This window comes from Mycteria americana, chromosome 1 (assembly GCF_035582795.1).
Source record: "Mycteria americana isolate JAX WOST 10 ecotype Jacksonville Zoo and Gardens chromosome 1, USCA_MyAme_1.0, whole genome shotgun sequence".
NCBI classification, from domain to species: domain Eukaryota; kingdom Metazoa; phylum Chordata; class Aves; order Ciconiiformes; family Ciconiidae; genus Mycteria; species Mycteria americana.
In genome coordinates, this window is record NC_134365.1 from 134,859,303 (window position 1) to 134,879,829 (window position 20,527).

General features: G+C 36.6%; 1 protein-coding gene across 4 annotated transcripts in view; it reads right to left on the reverse strand.

Annotated features, from left to right (window-relative positions):
- CNKSR2 (connector enhancer of kinase suppressor of Ras 2) overlaps positions 1 to 20,527 on the reverse strand; it is a 226,669-nt gene that overhangs the window by 52,853 nt on the left and 153,289 nt on the right. For all 4 annotated transcript variants that reach the window (XM_075521356.1, XM_075521347.1, XM_075521375.1 and 1 more), the window contains 4 exons: positions 8,538 to 8,586; positions 7,511 to 7,683; positions 6,298 to 6,371; positions 3,666 to 3,737 (listed from right to left, as the gene is read on the reverse strand). In XM_075521356.1, the coding sequence (XP_075377471.1) occupies positions 3,666 to 3,737; positions 6,298 to 6,371; positions 7,511 to 7,683; positions 8,538 to 8,586 (368 nt within the window). The remainder of the gene's footprint in view (positions 1 to 3,665; positions 3,738 to 6,297; positions 6,372 to 7,510; positions 7,684 to 8,537; positions 8,587 to 20,527) is intronic.

The window sequence follows — 20,527 nt, forward strand, 5'->3', positions numbered from 1 at the left end:
TTCCAAGCGTACAGTTATACAAATATTCCTTACTATGAATATTAAAAGATACAAAGCCCTAGGACATGGGAAGATTTAAATCTTCCTTCCCTGCAGTGTGCTGTGTCCTGGTAGCCACTGTAACTCTTAGAGGGCAAGAGGCCAAGAAAATATTCTTTCCTTACTGCAAATGCAGCTTTAATTTTCTTGTGAGAATTATAAAATCTATTTCTTAGGTATGACAATAAATACAGTAGCACTGGTAGTTGCAGCAGTCATCTAGGTTTTCTTTTTTTTTTTTTCTTTTTAAGAATAGCACATACATTTCTTGTCAGTATTGAATTAAAACAATTTTATGACACATAGAACAGGATTAAAAAACCCCAATCTTTCTGTCGACCTGTTACTTCTGTGAAGAAGAATGCACAGTACTGGCACTCTCACAGAATAGTAGGAAACATTTTTCTATCTTATCTCACGCTCCAGGTAGATGGGATGCTTTTAGTCAAAGCAGGCTGTCAAATTGTCCTTAATCATAAAGCTCGAGGACATAGGACGAACTTGCTATATGGGAATATGGATACCTTACAGTGTCTATAAGTACCCAACTGCAGTTTAACCAGAATGAAGAGGGCTGTAGACAATGTGTGAGAATTTTTAGAGGCCGCCTTCACTGAAATCTTCCAGAGACATTCTCGTGTGCTAATACTACAAGCTGACTTGTCATCTTTCCTCTTGATCATAGAGCTACGCTAAGGAAGAAAACTCTTATAAATGTCAATACTCAATGTCACAAAAAGAGAAAGAGGACAGCTCAGTTACAGCAGGTCAAGGAAGTTCTCAGACAAATATTCCACATGAAGTTACTGACTGTATTTCCTTGTCTAGAATATATAATTTTGGCAGCCATTTGTCATCACTTTGGCACTTTGGCAGCCATTTGTCATCACTTAAAAAATGGACAGTTTGGAAAAAAAAGGAAGAATAAGAGTATTGTAAGTATTTAAGATGGCCAACCCTGAAAAGGATGCATTTGCCTCTGAGCTGATGATCAGGATTTTTGAGTAAAGAACAAATCATTAGTCCATAAAGCAGCAGGCATACTTACCACAGAAAATCAAAATAAAGTCACATATAGTATCAAGTAGAAATATATGGACTGCCTTCTACATCAGAATCTTTTCTTGGAATGGGAATAACAATGAATTTCTAAGCAAGATGTTTCTATGACTATACAGTTATACTAGCAAAACAGTACTTTCCATCAATAAAGGATATTCTGTCCTTCTTCTCACCCAGACTAAGCATGCTACATGAGTAGAAAGAACACTTTTGCTGGTGCAACCATGCAGATGAAAGGAACTTCAGACACCGCAAGAATAAAGTTCAGTGATCACAGTTCTCCAGACTCCTTACCAGCATAATGGTGTGGCACAGTCATAAAAGTAGCAAGAAAATCTGAACAGTGACAGAGTTACCTGAGATTAAAATACCCATTTTATGTGAGTAGATACACACAAACAAAACCTCCATATCCTGCATACACTTTTTTTAAAAAAAAACAACGAAATCATTTTATACAAGGGATGAAGGAATTGAACCATTTTGAACTTTCAGTAAGATTATGTATTAGCAGTTTTCTACTTTCATTTCTTCTGCTTCAAGTGTAAACAGAACTGAAATGACTGCACAATACATAATTAAAATGTATGTCAGAAACCTGACCAAAAAAAAACCAGGTATTCATCAAAACAGTCTTAATTTAACTTAATAACTTGATTCTGTGTTTGACTTCAGCTAGGCTACAAAATGCTTTTAGACTGGAAGTATTTTATTATCTCTGCTTTTGAAAGATTATTTTTCAGTAACCCACTTTTTTTTCCAATATATTGAGTTAATTCAACATTTGTGAAAGTGAACTACTTTTTCTAATACATTAAACAAAGAGAAAAAATAAAATTATTCGGTGAGACTCTGACGGCAACTCAGATGTAAGAAATTCAAGTAATTCCACAGACCTTGACAGAGTTGCTTTAAATTTACATGTGTATAACTCAGATCAAAATTTGGACAATCTCATTCTAAATGAATTAATAAGCAGTTATTTCAAAATACGATAAAAAGACTATTTGTGCTGGGAAGTTAAAAATCTTTTACTTCTTGGGTTTTAGACTGTGCAATATATTTTTAAAGAATCGATGCATATTTGCTGCTGCTTTCTGATTACTGAACAGTTATATAAACTTTTATCCTTAGAAACAAGGTGCCTGTCATACTGACTGAGGACCTGCTGACAGAAATGATTTATCTACTGCTGCAGTTCAGGATATGCCGAATAGACCATGCCATTATTCTGTTTGCTGTGTAGCAAATTGCATTTTGAGTGACTGGCTTGACAGAATTATCAAGGAAAGGCAAGCCTAAAATTTTACAAACAAATACAAAGGATTTAAGTTTTCTAACTGTGGAGTGACTTTTGAAGTGAGCCTTAGTCATGCATGAACTTTTGAAAAAATGTTAACAGACAGCGATTTCTAAATGAAAGCAAGCATAGTATAGTATCGGCATACTTTTCCAGTCAAATATTATCTATAAAGAACTGGCAGTACCCTGAAGGTGCTCTGCCAGGTAGCTGAATCTAGTACATACAGGAGAGATTAAACCATGATTATAGCACTTACTAACAGTTTTATGAATTGAGTTTTATCTCCTTTTTCCTTGGTTTTAAAAGAAATTTTGCTCAGTGAGGATGTCCACAGACATTATCTAAGATAGAACAATTCTCAGGTTGCAATAACAGATTTTTGTTTGTGTCCTCTGTCATATGATGAAAATGGAGTATTATTTTGAACTGAATTAATTTCAGTTTATGTTGTGAAAATAAATGAAATAAAATGCCAAATATTTGAATAGACATGAGATCCATGTTTTTAATTTACCATTCAAATGAATTAAGAGGAACCGTGTTTATTTTGTGCTGGTCTCAAACATTTTTCTGAAAAAAATCGCACCGGTGGCCTAAAATAGATACAGTAAAACTCAATACCCAAAGAACTAAGACTTAAGTCCTTGTTCTTTTTGAGTTGCTGAAATTTTCCCCACTAAATTCAATACAACCAAAATTTCAATTCAACATGTAGGTTAAATTCATGGCAGTAGAGAGAATCTGCAAAATTCATTCCTTGTAATCTCTACCTCCTTTTTCAAGACTGACAGAAGAAAAATCAGCGACTGCTTTAAATCTTTCTCCAACTTCTCATTCCCTCCAGGGCCAGAAACAGAAGCATCCCCAGAGCAAGCATTACATGTCTTTGGGAGTATGTTAGGAAGCAGAGTTGGAGATATTGCACCTTTGCAGGTGCTGCACAGCCAAAAGCAGAAACCTGGAATTCTGAAATTGTGTTTGGGTGTTGTTTCACATACTGCATTTATTTCTTTTTAGAAAGAGGGAATCTTGTTTCTAAAAATCTTCAAACCTTTGTTTCAAAAAAAAAAGTAATTTTTGCATGAATTGAATATTCAACATATGCAGCCACTCAGAAACAATGCTACTCTGCACTTATTCTCTCAGCTATTAAACTTAACTTTTTAGATTAACACATAATTTATTATCACTGTGTTATTGCTAGCTTCAAGAAGTCTCATATTTAAGGAATGGTTCCTTGAACTCTGCTAGATTTCCTTACCTGTTCATATCATCTAGATGTTCAGCAGCAAAATAAAAACTTTTGATCTTAGGATGGCAGGCTTTGAATGCACTGTAGAGGAAAAACATAATTATAAAAATGTAATGGCACAACTCTTTTTTTTTAAAAAAATGTAAGATAGTGTGGTCACCAAGGAATGAGATGAGTTCAGATTTCCTGAGTTGTTGGATGCCCCCAAACAGTATATAAACACACAACTTTTAGGATTGTGCCAGATTTCACCAAGTAAAGTGCTCTTCAACTACCCCTTTCTAAATAACGCTTGATTCATATGTGCATAAATATTGTTCAACGATCACCTGCAGTGCACTATATTTGGATAAAGTTAACCAGTTAAGGATATAATTTTATGTATCAGGTAATTTTGCTGATATACCTATAGGTGTCAATTTTTTCTGAAGAGAAAATTGACTGAACAATTTATTCAATACAACAGAAAAACTCTCAGTCCTGGTGATTTCTCACATCCCAATGACCTTGACATTACCTTTAGCTTTAATGACTGTGTTTCAAACAGAAAAATGTGATGTGCTGATTGACTTCTGAAAAGCTGTTATAAATCAACGCTGTGTTCTTGAGGTCATTCTAAGCAATGGGCAATTACATCTCATCTTTTCTTTCCACCAAAGTAATCAACATGACTGGGCCGAGAGAATTACTGCATTTCATACATAATATGAAATAAATTACTAGAAAGAATTTTTTAACTATGTTGGATAAAGATTTATGGTGAAGTACTTGAAGATCCAGAAAATGTATCTGAAAGTAATTAATAATTTACAGTACAGAAGAATCATTTTTGAGAATAGCCTGAAGGTCTCTCTTAAAATAAGAACAAAAAATACATAACAGTCCCAAAGAAAATAAGGAAAACTGCAAGCATGATACACATGAATATCATCACCATTTTTCTGAGACACAATGGATTATATATATATGTATAAAGATCTTTATAATACAATAAAATAATTCTCACTCTCTCTAATACAAAAATTAAATAATTACTAAGTTATATATAATATAATAGAACCACAATGGATTAGAACACCATCACAAAATGGTGATGATGTTCGTGTGTATCGTGCTTGCAATTTTCAATATACGTGCCTGTGTGTGTACACGTATGTAAATATATGAAAATAGGTTTTAAGGAACCAGGGTTATGAAATGGATATCCAGGAAAGTTACTGCTAGTGAAGGTAATGTAAAATTGAGACAAAAAGAATTCCTCTAACACATTAGAGCATGACACACTGTTATGCAAGTGAAAGCAGATGTACAGTGACATCTGCTCACAGTTTAGAAAGACATCATCAAGTTACTGAGACCCAAAACTTGACTTCTTAAAATTGTTACAGCGTCTGTCGTCTGGATTCTTAAAGGTTTTTTTTCTTTATCTGCCACCCAAGCAAGGAATTTTAATAGCCACATTTTATGTTCTACTATCCAGTAGATACCAAATCAAGTAAAAAAAACAATTTAAGTAGGGTGCAATTCTGAGAAATGAGTTGACTTTATGCTGCTGCCCCAACAAAAAAGAAAAAATGAAGTACTTCAGCAATGTAGCCCAGGGACACAGGACAATAAGCCCAAGCTGATGTATTTTTTTTTTTTTTTAAATGCAGTTTTCATTTTCTGTCCTTTGAGACCATCATGAAGAGTAGAGTTCATCTTGAAGAGATATGTAGACCAATTGATACAAGGTCAGTGTCTTTTTTAGAACTGTATGTACTACAAATCATATCATTTTACTTTTGCAATCGCTTTTCTGTACCTATTTCAGTGATTCCACAGTCCTGATAAACTTAAAAGAACAGCAAAACCCATTAGAAGGCAAGGCAAAAAGTCTTCAACAATAACAACTCTAAAAATACCTCTGTATTTTTACATGTATGTACCTGTATGCACCTGTCACACTGCTACATATGCTTGAATTTGCATCTAAATAAGAAATGGATTTGTGCAATGGCACAAATTTGGACAGCAGCACACACAGCTAGGTGAGAAGAAAAGTTATTTGAGACCTTTAAGTCATACCTCAAAAATAAGCAAATGACTGTCATTCTCTTTTTTTACTCTGCCTCAGGACTGATACACTGTGTCAGCAAACTTTCAGATGATGCTAACTAATTTGGAGTTACATTAAAGATTGATGCCTGGTCATGAACGTGGGGAGTTTTTTTTATTTGGATGGTCTCTTTATCATGCTTAAAGCTCTTTATTGAGCTTAAAGGTATCACACACACACACTCCAACCCCCAACAAACAAACAAACAAAAAACCCAAAAGAGAAAGGAAACAAAAGAAGAAAGGAAAACTAGGAAAATAAGGGGACAGAAGCAGTCAAGCAGCCTGCTTGGTTTGCAAAATTAAAAAAATTAATTTTACTCTAGTCAAGCACTGTGATTCATGATAAAGTAAAAAACCACTTCTTCAAGAAAGATGGCACACAGAAACCACACTGAATTTGCCTGTTCTGTATGAGCTTATTCTGTGATACAACGAAATGATCATTGTAATGAAGTCCATTATGTCACCGTTTTAAGGGAAAACTTTGTCCTTTGTTCCACTTTTTCTATTGTATCATTGCATTATTTTTGAGCATGCTTACTATTTCTTGCGGCATTCACTGGCTCTGTCAATTTTAAATTCAGGTAGACTGATGAATCCTTCCGCTTTTTCATCCTGCAAAGATAGTTCTAGATATTACTGTTGTTAAGGTGTCAGAAAAAAACCCCACCACACTGAAAACTTAAAGATATTTTCACTTGCCTGCTTCTTACATAAGGAATACTAATGTATGCTCTGCTCTGGCAAACCTCCCACAGAAGTCACTGAGAAGACAGATCCCTTGGTGTAAAATACAATTTTAAATAGCCAGTTTTCTCAAACAATTTCACAGCTGAACAGCATTTGAAAATATAGAAAATGACCAAATGTATTCTGGCAATTAGTTATTGTAATTAGTTAATTTTGGGGGAAGATGGACTAATTAGTAAGGAGAAATGCAGCATACTGCATTACTGATCTGAAGCTGGGATCAAGGCACAAATGGGATGAGTCTGTAGGAAAACAGGCTTTGGTAACTCTGTTCATGGAACAACTTGCTTTCTGTTTACTGAACAAGTCCAGGAATGAGTGCATCCACATGTTAGCAATGATTTTATCTGAGGATATTTACTAATGAGACTAACAGGGTTTAAAATTAAGGTTTCCTAACTCACTGGCAAAAAGCTTTTTTGCTAAAGCTGATGTAAATAAACACGTACTAATGCAAAACGTTGCACAATCAAAGCTGTACACAAATCAGTTGGGCTACTCTGGTTCTCTTAAGTTCAGCATATATGAGCACTGAAATCATATCAGAAGCTACAAAGAAGGAACAACAGGAGAACACAACTGAGAAAACAAAAGCATCTTCCTCAATTGCCAGAGGTTTTGGTGATTTCACTAGCACAGCTAAACAAGGAACACCGGGCAGCACATTATTAAAGTTTACACTCCCATGACTAAGCTTGAATGACAGGATTAAATAACTACCTTTTCTCTTTCAAGGGTTTGAGGATAGGTTTGTTCTAAACTGGTGAGAGCAGGACACAGGGAAGTGTGTTATTTATTCTTGCAGTAAAAGGTGAGTTTGGAGGACCAAATGTCTCTGGACCTTAATGGTAATTTAGTCAGGCAGTTAATATTAATTTCAGTATGATTATTTGGGTGAATAAAGTTATTCACATATATAAGCACTCAAAGCATTGGCTTCCCACTAAATCATGACAACAGCACTACACACTGTATTTGTTGAGACAATGAGCACAGATGCTTACCTCTTCATTGATATACCAATACAGAGATGTATCCTTCAGGACAAACCAGTATTTTTTCCATTTCTGGGAAAAATAACTCTTGGCATCTTTCTTTTTCCAAAGCCAGCCTTCACAGTCCCCTCGACCAAGATCTTTACATGAGATCCGTCTTTTGCTTTTACCAGGAATAGGAGCTGAAAATGACAATAAATTGATGTGAAAGCATTTCACTTGTCCACTAAATCAACAAGACAGCTAGCCAGAAAGCACTACATATTTGCTTGAGAAAATTAATTAAAATTTCAACTTCAATTTGCCATGAATAAATTATTACAAACATTCTATTTCAACCACAAAGTCTATACAAGGCACCATAAGTTAAAAAACAAAAACAAAACAAAACAAATCATGTTCAGCACGTCACAGAGCTCATATTCTATGGATAAGAGGAAAAAAAAAAGGCAACACAGAAAGAGAAGACATTATAGAGGAAAAAAAGGCAAGATATTTATAAATAAGAAAAATGGTTATTTGTAATTTTCAACAAATTAATGTTTCACAACAGCTTAAAGCACACAGCATACAAATTCATGTACTTGCACACTTGGCTGCCAAATACAACTATGTAAGTATTTCACGGGTATTCAAGAACCTCTCTTTGCAGCTCCTTTTGCAACTAAACAGTTCATAAGGCCTTTGTACTTCTAAATCAAAGGAGGACAATTTACTATGATATAAATTACCTGACAGCTTAGGTAATGATCAAGGGGTGCAGTAAGGCGTTACAGCTGGAAAAACCAGCCCTGGCCCCAAAGAGACTAGAGTCTAAGTATTAAAAAAAAAGGACAACAGCAGATATATGCAGGTAGAGGAGCATTAGGAAATTATGAGACGTCAGTAATGGACTAACACCTTCTCAGCATGATCAACTGAACTAAACACTGGATTGGAGCTAACAAGTTCTAGTTACTCAGATACTGAAATACCATAAACATTAATGTTGGCAATTCCCTTCCTACCAATACATGAAAACAAATTTAATTTTTACCTTTGTTCTTCTTTTTACTTTTCTGCTGTAGAGAAGACTGCTGAAATGTCTACAAGAAAATCAAAATGAAAGAAGTGAAAATACAGTGTTTATATTCAACCACATCCTTATCATAAAAGAAGCGTAACGTTGCGAACACTGAAGACATCACCGGGTAACACCAGCCAACAGACTTCTAGGCCTAAGAAAAAAGGTAATTTTAGTTCTTCTGTTCATAAGGTTGTAAAGCAAACACACACAGTGAAACATCTTAAAATAGACCACAAATTAGTTTGCCAAAACAACTGAAGTTTCTTTCTAAAATGGTCACTCTTCTCTTTTTCTGTTAATAAGGACGGAATGTCTCCCTTTGGTTAGTATGATAGTGGAGCTATACAGCCCATGCATTTCTAATTCATTGTCTAATTAAGGTCTTCCTGACATAAATATGCAAATATGCAAATCAACACACTGCCTAAAGCAGGTGTGAAGGCATCTTTAGAACATCAGACAATTTGCTCAGAAATGGGCCTAATATTTTTAAAGATACGAATAAAATTCTGCTAAATCACAACGGGGAAAAAGTCTCCCAAATAAATATTCTGAAATAGAAAACACCTTATTTTTTACTAAGTTTTGACTGGAATTATTTCCCTCCAGTTGATTCACTCCCATGAACCAACCCATTGCCTTGGCAATGAGACAGGACAGAAATTATTCCTTTACTTAAGATCCTAGCTTATTAAAAATGGCAATACATATTAACACATTTTATGGTCATTCCTGTTAAAAAACTTTGACTCAGATAATCACCATCGCTCTAGTGAATTAAAAAAATAATTTTGTGATTAATCACTCCAAAATTTAAAGACATGATTTTAGTTGTTTTGAATTTTACTTTTCTATAAAGATAGACAAATGTATTAGTGCTGAAACTAAGAAAAGGCCATATTAATGTCTGAGTATTAAAACCTCTTATTTCAGCTTACCATGAATCAATACAAAAATCAAAGCTTTTGTGCTACTTGATAAAAATAAATCTAAGCAAAAGCACTGACAGCCCTGTGAGCCCAAATCCTGTTCCTAGCAGATAAGACAAACCCTTACCCCAGCTTACAAGGCTCCCTTTTCAATTCAAAGAGCTGCTTTTCTTTTCACTTTCTCCTCCCAGCTTCCCGTACACCTGAGCTCACATGCAGGAGGCTGAGGCTCAGCTTCCAAGGGATGTCTTGCCTCACAGATGAGACATTCTCAAGCAGCAAATATTAACATGTCCATGGGGATAAATTACCAGCAATACAACGATAATTAAGTGTAATATAAAAAATTAACTGACTCGATAGATGTGCCAATCCCTTGTAGACCATATCTGAAGAAAGCTACTCAACTGTATTGCCACCTCACATGGTCAAAATAGGTCTCCACTGGGAAGAAAAAAGGAGCCCATTTGTTTTAATTCCCTGGCTCTTGACCTTTTTCTTCTTCTACCAGTATCAATCCAATCAGCACCAGCTCTCAGCCAGCTGAGACAGCAATACCATCCAAACTCAGGTCACATGAAATATTTTTACCTGCACAGGACTAAGAGAGACCTTTATGGCCCAGGAATAACAGAGTGACTTGGCAGAAGTGTGTAAATAACTCCCTCTTAGGTGCTTTGAAAATCTTACCTATTTCAAAGTGGTTGAAAAAACACACACACGCACAAACCCAAAACTTTAGCACTTCTCCGTTCACAACCCAGACAATTTCATTCTGCTGCTTAACTTTTCTGCACTAATATTTTCACAGTGCCAAAACAGAAAAGGAAAAACCTCCGCTTGGTTTTCTTATAAGTGATTCTGAAAGCAGATGGGAACAATATGAAAAGTCTTCTCTTTAAATATTTTGTCTGTAAATTGAACCTGCAAACGTGAGCTCGCACCTCTCAACTTCTGAGTCAGTTTTTGGGAAGAAAGGGTAATGAAGGGGTATCAGTTTTTAATAGGAAGACAGCATGTAATTTAGACATCTAGCCATTTTTCCATACATTATGCCATATTGCAAAATAGAAAGGTTTTGTTAAATTCAGTTATTATTCTAAATTAGCTCATTAAATTAAATTATAATTAAGGACAAAATCTACAACTGAGTGAAGTTCCTGGGAACTGTTCAACTGACTTCAGTGATTTTACCTAACACTTTAGATTATTTTACATAGACTTCAGGCTTCAAGTCGGTTTGTCCTTTGCAAAACCAGCACTAGCTATTTTTTTGGTTTTACCCAGAAGATATGTAAGCAGTATGCATTAGTCAGTGCCATTCAGCTTCAAACTCACGTGATATGTAGTCCAAAAAAATCCAAGTGAGGATAAAATCTAAAAATGTTTCTTCTGTTGCTTTTTTTAGGAAATCATCGAATGCAATCTGCAGCCTCTTCCCAGTTATTAGATAATGCTTAATGCCATTTTCTCAGTGCTGTTTAGAATCACAGAATGATGAAGGAGGTCATGTCCTTCCTCCTGCTCAGAACAAGGCTTGCTTTGAAGTCAACACTGGATCATGTTGTTCAGGGTCATCTCCAGCCTAGATCCAGCTATCTCCAAAGAGGGAGGTTCCACAACCTCTTTAAGGGACCTGTCCTAATGTTGGCCACCATAATGTTTCCCCTTTTACAGCTTAATTCTGTGATATGGCAAATATGGAAATAATATAAATACTTCTTTTTAATGCCGTGAACCCTAAAAATATGGATTCACACCAAAGCCAGGAATTTAGTTGTACTAAAGCAACTTTGCTGCAAGATGCCATTTAATCACCCGCCCACGAGGCCAGATTTCGACATACGTTCACTGCGTTTTGATTCTGATACATCTTGAGCTTTGAGCAATTGCTTTCACATACACCTTGTCCCAGTTTCCAGGAATTCATCTCTCCTACTAATTCTGAGAGCAAGCATGAAATGAAATAGAAAACATCTTTCTATATTAAAAAAAGTTGTTAGCAACTGAAAATAATAAATAAAATGGAAACAAGACTGCCACTGAAAAGATGAAATACATCAATACTTTAATCCAAATGGAAATTGTCACTCTTGAAGAAAATTTGAAACTGTTTAATCATATTCTGAATTATATGCTTTCCAGTCGCCCATACAATTAGCAAAACTTTCCATTATCCAAAAGCAAGGTGTCACTTGATGTTTAACATATATCAAAACTCCCTTGAATACCCTGAGCCTCAGTTTTTTGAATGCAATAATCTTCTCCTGTAATATGCGATGTTTGAGCTTGTCGTATTTAATAATATACCTAAACTAAGCCCTCTGACAAATGCACGTCCAAGTAGAATATTAAAGAAACATTTTAGGTATATATATGTCTGCCTTTGCTATCAGCAGCCTCCAAAGCATGCATATTTCAAGAGGAACAAAACATCATTTATTAAAGGAATTTTTGCTGTGTTTCTGGTTTTTGTTGTTGTTGTTTGTTTGGTTTTTTTTTTTTTTTTAGCAAAGGTGCTAGCCTAACTCTAGCCCTACCTTTCTGGGGGCTTAGCTGCACACCCCATCAGCCAATGGAGATCTCATTGTGCATAGAAGAGCCATAACAGTTCCTCTCTTCCTGCAACTGTTCATTACCAAACTTGCTATGTGGATTATATTTAATTTAACAATCTTCAAAATGATTGACAGAGTACTGAAAGCCCATCAGAAGACTGCACAGCTGTAAATAGCAATCTGCCCTAGGGTATGCCTTTCCATGCTTTTAGGATTATAGTGCAGTAATACAGCTACATAGTAAAAAACTTCCAGGTGGAGGCTCATGCTAACAAAAGAGCTCACCAACAACCTATAACTGTATTTATTCCTTTAGCAAGCAAATAATCACATATAGATAACCAACAATATCTGCATGCACACAATCACGCATCAGCATCTTCGTATGTATAACACAAAATTTTCAAGAAATGAGACTATGAGGTTTTTCTCTCATCCTCAGAGTTATCCAGGTTTCTGTCTGGTTTCAGCTCGTGGGATAAAGTGTTCACTCTCGGTTAGTACCATGCCTTCTGTATATTTGCCCAGAAGGGAAGCAAGATCTAAAGTTAGTCATTAACATTCAGAAGCCTGAAAATATGAGTGTTTATTATTAACTACTTAGTAGTAACTTGATAGCTCTCTATTTGGAAAAACGTCTTTAAATGAAAGTGTTAAATAATTTAAGTTTCAATTAATTTATTTGTTTCATGCCAAATAGGAAACTTAATAAACTGATCTTCCAATACCAATATTAAATTGGAGGGAAACTGCTATCAGGAAAGATGAATGTTTGATAAAACTCATGTTATGATGAAAGTCAGAAAATTTGTATTCCAGTTGATACCTCAAATAAAGGTAGAAGACAAGTAGACTGGTTATCAAAACTATTGATTTGGGAGTACTGGTTACTTTGCCGAACTTCAAGAGTCTGAGGAGGAATTCTAAAGATTTGGGGTCAAACTATTCCTATATAAGAACTTCTCTAAGATCTAATATAAATTCCATGTGTGACCCACAGAACATAACATCCATGTCCAAAAAACAGATATATTCTAAGAGTTACATGAACCCCTTCATGGTTACAGAATTTGTAGATCTACCAAAAAAAGACCATAACTGAAGCTTCTCTGAAGATCTGGATTTGCCATAGCAATTAGTACTAAATTTGACAGCTCCTAAAATCCTCTTTCAAGTGCTTATTTGTTTCTTCACTTTTCTTCAGAGATTTTCTACTCGCTCATTTTTGGAAAGCTGGAAGAGAGAACCAGGTTATGGAAATAATAATCTCCAATTCTTTTACCTGAATTTGAGCTCAGTCTGATTGGGAAGGAAAATGGCAGGTACCTTTACAGTTTTTTTTGAGAGCTCAAGTCAAATCCAATTTTTCTCAAGCTGCAAGTTTAGACACTAAGGAACTATTTACAGTCAGGCAGTTCCCCTCTGTCACTGTAAGATAACTTTCTCTAGGTTCAGCAGAGTAGCTTGTAACATTTCTGATTACTGGAAATTTCTGCTGCAGATGGAAAAGCCAATATCTGGAAAAATTGAAAGTTGGTGCTGCCAATTATTTGACTGATCTCTCACACTCAATACTTTGAGAACACTGGCAATGTTCTGTTTTCACAGTTTTGATACACCACATATACATGTTTCTCTGCATTTGGTGTGTTGAGATCCAAAATTTCAGAGCTAAAAGAAGAGTGAAAAGGGGGAAAAATTCAAAGCTATTTATAGTACATTGTTACACTATCCGTACTATTAACAATTTATGCTTAAGGGTACTCCCAACAGAGGATTTTGCCAAAATCTTTTTTGTTTACCATCTTGTTTAGTCTTCATTAAGAGCTAATGATAGATAGTATTAATTATTTTCATGGATATTTGTGGAAAATATAGTTGTCAAGGACTATGTTACAAAGGTATGATGAGAGAAGACCTCTGGCAGCTCAGAAAGTTTGAAACCTCCTGCCAATCAGCAGCAGAGTTTCACTCACAACAGATAACTGTTTTGTTTCGAGCAGGAGCAGGTATTGACCTGTTATTATGTTTAGCCCTCAAAATAGGCAAAAAGATTCCTGTTTATAGTCAGCTAGGTCTTGAAGCTACCTGAGTCCACACAGGGCTCAGTTTTTGGAACAAGAGCTGAAGCTGGGCCACACAGGACTGTATTGGCACAGGAGGGAAGAGATGAGGCTTGACTTGATGCTCTGAAGGAATCAGTTACCAGGGCTAAGGGAAAACGAAGCACCTATGGGTAAAATTACACTCAAAAGGGAACCTACTAAAAAGAGGGATAAGGAAAGAGTGTGCTCTAAGTTATGATCCTATTTAGGAAGGCAAAGACTTCACTGCCTTGTTTGAATAGTTTTGTGTGTTGACTGGGGTTCAGAGGCTGCTAATAGAATGAATATCTGCAAAAAATCTCACGCTTGGTATATCTGATTTGTCAGGTCATGTAGGGTGTTTTAGGAAATACTCCTGTTCCTGTAATCATGAACTCTAAGATCATTCCAAATCCTACTCTATTCTCTTTTCTTCTTACATTTTGCTGAATAATTGTTCATTTTTTATTTACTTCAGGATTTTGAACTTCTTATACATTCAACATTCTCTGATTTATCTGTGATACAACTATTTAGTTGTATCACTAAACAGTGATACAACTATTTAGTTGCCCAAAACCGATACCAAGTGGCACTAAGTTGTGAATAAAGTATTTTTAATATGCTGCAAGAGCTCTAGTTTACACAACCCTTCTAACAGCGGGGCTTCACTCTGGGTAGGTAAAATGCAAATACAGTAAACGGGATGGTCCGTGTGAGAGAAAATCTAATACAAAAGCACAGCAGTGAATTTATGAAAGCAGATCCAGAAATATTTCCTACGCTAAAGTCACAGGCTGATGACAAAACAGTCATCATATGTGAGTAATTCATAAATCCACGGTGAGCTGGAATGAAAAGTGATTTACAGACAAAGGATGCCACAGTTGATTAACAATGCCCTGAAACCTTCAGTCTTGCCTCCCAAACCCAAAATTTATTGAATCAAATCTTGATCTTCTGGTGCTTTGGTAACAGATACTTCTGCTCTCCCTGCACAGCTCGCTCTGCTCTTGAGCAGACTCTATAATAAAAATACCATACCTGGCTTTAAAAGGACAGCATTCACTAAGGTTCTAGCTAAGACATTTAATACTAAAACACAGTATGAACATTATACGTGAACAGACTTCTAAAAGCGAGCTTTTGTAGTACAAACAAAATTATGTCGACAAGTAAGGCAGAATCTTTATACTAAATATCCTGTGGATATTTCTCTTTTAAATGGCAGGTACCTCAGACAGAGAGAAGCATGAATCACTGGTTTTGTCAAATGGGTTGTGAGAGGCACAGACATATTAACAGTCACTGGAAGAACGGATCCCAGAATTCATGGCTTGGTATGTTATCCTACACACTATATTCCTCCTCCTCCCTTCGTTTTGCTTTTTCAGAACTGCAAAAAGGTGTTTTAATACTAAGGCCAACTGAATGTGTATTTGCAAAAGTTGGCAAAGCAATAGTTTTCTTGGCAGCAGCCAAAAAGTCCATTTCAGACAAGGTAATTTTCTACATTTACCTGACAACCAATGGCCCTGCTCCTGTTCTGACTGCTTCTCTCCTTTCACCACAGTGACTTTATGAAAGGCTTCTAGGAAGTACTAGATCTACAGTACATGGCTATGCCATCTATCATGCATGGTCACAGCTCTAACTGGGTTCCTGTATTTTTGGAGCTCTGTCCGTGAATTCCCAACGCATCCATTTTGTTAGCGACCACAAGGATAAAGAAACAGTATGTGTCTTAAGAGGAATATGCCAAGAGCTCTTTACTGTAAAAAATGTAGCCTGAGACCCTGAAGCTGCCAACTTTCTAGCTGCCTCTGTTGTAGGCAATGGTTACACTACCTGTGCAGGATGCTCTCCTTATTACAGTCTACAAGGGCTGATAATATCAAAGATGTCTAATCTTTTCATACAACTGTTCCTATAGCTGCTTATCCAAGAAGAATATGCTAGCTAAAGACAGAACCATGGTTGTCTGAAATGTGATAGCAGCACAGCTTTTCTGTTCAGGTGTTCTTATTTGTTCTCCTATCCCTAAACTTTTTCTTGTAATTTGGCGGGGCTCTGTGGCAAATGTTGCATTAACTGGATGCAAATTTGCAGTTGCACGAGCTAGTGCAAATTGTTTGTGCAAAGTTGTTAGCGTAATGCATGCAAAACTTAGAAAAATGAAAACGTTTTTTAAATCTTCAGGCCATGTTGAGAAAATAATACACAGTGATCCTGCTTTCCACCACCAGGGAAAGATTCTCCTTCTTAGCCATTAAGCCACAGGACTCCTTAATTGAAATACTGAAGCAGTAAAACTTCTGGATGATATCAAATTTAAATGAGAGTTCTCATATTCCCCCACTGTCTTTTCGACTGACAGAACAAGGACTGCAGCACTGTCATAGCTGCCTGAAGCAAATGAGGATAAAAAGTTAAACTAGATAAGTGCTGTTCATTAGAATAATTTATTCTGAGATCATTCTTCTGCTCTACATCTATTCTGAAACATGTAATTTTGGTACCTCCCACACTGCTTTTATTGACAGTAAGTAATCTAAGAGAGAAAGGGAGGGTTCGAAAACTATATGTATTCTTTAATGGCAAAAGTCCAAGATGCATCAGTTGTTCCATCACTGTATGTTTCAACTGCATCCATTTAAGAAGGAAAAAGAAACTTAATTATCACCCATTACAGAATAGTATTTAACCCTTTATTTTGATTTCTATCCCAGAGCAATTCTCAGTTTCATCTCTTACTGAAGAAAATGGACCAGTCAGAGAACCACAAAATGGCTGAGGCAGGAAGGCACCTCTGGAGATCGTCTTATCCAACCCTGTTGCTCAAAGCAGGGTCAACTAGAGCAGGTTGCTCAGGGCCGTGTCCAGTTGGGTCTTTAATACCTCCAAAGATGGAGACTCCACAAACTCCATGGGCAACCTGCTCCAGTTAAACCATCTTCACAGTAAAAGTAGTTTTTTCTTATGCTTACATGGAATTTCTTGTATTTCAATTTATGTCCATTGCCTCTTGTCCTTTCACAAAGTATCACTGTGATGCGTCACCCCATATGCACTCCAAAAGCCTCGTGGATTGCTTGTGCCCTGCTGTGTTGCCCCTCTAGCAGGTATCAGTCAGTTAAACAAACCTCTTTCAAACGATGCAATTTCCTCCAGGAAAAATCTGGTTTTGCTTAGAAAATTTCTGTCCTATTCATGGGAAAGGTAGGTTTTCCTCTGTATGTTTATCGTTTATCTAAACATTAAAACAGTAAGACTATCCAAGCAGATTTAAGAAACTTATTCTGCAAGTGATCTATGTTAGATTAGAGAGGTTGTCTGTGGCACAGCATGGAACCGATCCTGGACCTTCTGGGATGAAAACTTAAACTACTGTAAAACACCACAGAAGTCAACCCCTGGGCATTAACAAAATCTTGCATCAGGCCCATGGTCTTCCTAGATGAAAAATCATCAGCTTAAAATAAAGGTCCCATGCCCCTCTGCAACACCTAGGTGCTCGCTTATGCTGAAAAGAGTACCTACACAGCTCCTCCTGTAGGAGCAGTTAGCAACGCTTCTGATTGTGTCCCTCGGCATGATCTCTTTCATATTGCTCAGTCTGACCGTGTGACAGAGAAAAGTGCAGGGAATGTAGGTGCTCTGTAATGAATGAGGGCAGAACTGAGAAAACAAATTTTTGCTTTATGGAAGATACACTCTTGCAAGCTATCCTCTGTTAGCACTTGGGCATAATATTCTTTCAGTGAAAGAAACAGAAAACTCATTCTGACTTTCAAAAATATGAAGTTTTTGGTGAAAAATCAATAAAACAGAAAATTGTACTTTTCTGGAGCTAGGGAGTTTACAAAGGCTTTGCTGCAATGGGAAATTAGTGCACAGTTGTGTGTGAAAGAAGCAGTCTTAGCAAAGGAGATGCCCAAGACAAATTACAGCCACCAAAATGCTTTCCTTGCTCATGTCTAGAAGATAAAACAGGAAAACCCAAATTTTCTCCTTTTAAGTAGTACTATTCATCAGGAGAAAACCTTATCTACTGGTTACATTACCGTTAAGGACATGTCCTTATAATAATTTCCAAGGCTTGGAGATTTCTCGGCATTTGTACCCCTCGGGACTAAAATGACATTTCCAGACGTAGTGCTTTGTGCCTCTTTACCATTGCACCATGCTACCAGGAATAGCTTGCAGCAATAGCTGTAGTAATAGTTACATATCAGGGCTGCATTCAGGTAGCTCTTGACTATAGGAAGTAACAGGATCTTGAACAGAGGGGAAGTTTCCGTGGGGAAATGAAGGAAAGAGCATTTGTACCTCAGCCATTATACATTCTGTTAAAATTCATACCAAACACTTCCATTGCACCTATGAATTAAGGTAGAAAAAGAACAGTGCATTCAAGGATAAAAGTCACATTACTTGCTGGGATTCAGTAAAATTTCCTCTAAGCATAAGATGAAACAGTGCTTCTCAGAAGGTGGGGAAAGATAACATAAGGTCTTTTTAATTCTGTGCTGGCTATGGTGACCTTATGGGTACAAACCGGCTTATAAAATTACTTTTACACTTCATTCTAAAGTCAGAATTCTGTAGTGTTAGAAATATTATCTGCTTGGGCTGATCTGAAAGCAAAGGGATATACTTGAGAAATGGACAAAAAGCAGTTATCTTTATATGAAAAATACGAGGTTTTTTTTCCTCCACAGCGCAGTAGCAGAGATGGATTGGCTGACTCAGAGATCAGGCGCTGAGCAACAAGCACTTCTTTCCAGTAAAACAGAAACACCTAATAAAACAGCTTCTGTTCAGGAGCCGTGCTGCTGCAAAGAGCCATTTTCCTCCCAGGTGCAACCATCCAATCTCCCACATTATGTGTCAGCAATAGGCTCAAGGGGCCACCGCCGTGTAAGCGGGGCAGAGGAATGGGGCAGAGACTCCTGCGGAGTCAAAACCACTACTTTGAAAAAACCACTTGTTCAGAAACAATTGTGCTGCTTGTCAAAGCATTTTGATAAAACGGTACTCTGAAATGGGCATCTGCGCTCCCTTAATTCAAACAACGTTTTCACCACTCACTACAAGTTTTTTAGAACGCCAAATTTCATAATGCATGCCAGCCAGTGTCCTTGGTTCACTGCTTTCATAGTCCTGATACCTCCCTTTTCCTTGCTCAGAAAGTACAGAGAAGAGCCAGTTGAGAAGTCAGGGCCTCGATCTAAGTTCTCATAGATGTGACACTCCCCACCATATTGCAGTGATAACTCATGCTGAGTCCCCTCTGTGCAATGCCTGACATCCACCTCTCTGCTACAATATGCTGCGCTTAATCTCTTCTTTATCAAAGGGGAATAACCGAGGGACTAAATCACTTATTCTACATTAAAAAAAAAAAATAAATCTCTCAACTGAGCTATTGTGATTGTACCAGCTACAGGTAATGTAACTTACTGGTGTACAAACAATGTTAATACCTACAAAGGCAAAAGTCCTCTACGAGGTAATAAAAGCAGGATACAACCAGGAATGATTAATTGAAACAGATAACAAAAAAAATACAGAATGGGGATGTGAAAGGAAATTAGGAAATGTTCTGAGCTGGGAGATTTATTAGTCTATAGATCTACATCTCTTGACAATGTAGAATTACACTTTCAGACCATTATATCATATGCAGTAAGGAATAAATCTAGACTGGCAGAGCTGGATTGGATGACCTTTACAGTAACTCTCTCATTTTTAAAGAATTCCCCAGCATCATCATGGAAAGAAATTATAACAGGCCATTTTTCCCCTCATGGTCAGATGCGAAAGAAGGTAATAGAGAAAGTTTAAAATAAAAATTTTCCACAAAAAACTCCAGTTGTGCTTCATGATGGCCCATAAACCAATCTTACCTCATCTCTAGAGCATTTTACTTTGCTGCAATAGTTAACTCTGGATTTTAATAAAAACGACAGAGTATATAGAAATAGATGTAAAATCTCCCACATTCAATACCTGCAAATTTCATTTTGGCAACCGCTTCCCCAATGAGAGAAAATTCATGGTATTAACCGCTTCTTTCAAAGAGAAGCAATGCAGATGTGAAAATATTCTCTCATCTGTGACAGGAATAATATTCCTCATGAACAATGCAGATATTACTCCATATAATTAAAAGAATTTAGCACTCCCTCCCGAGGAGACGAAATATGACTATTTCACCAAATGCATGCTTAACCAGAACTTAAGTATAAAAGCTGCATACGCACATCCACTCTCTTCGGTCCTGAGTTCAAAGGACTGAGAGTCTAGAACTGGCAAAACAAATGTGAGGTTATTGAGGTACTTTCACAAGACGATTTTAGCTAAACAGCAATGAAACAACAGAAACT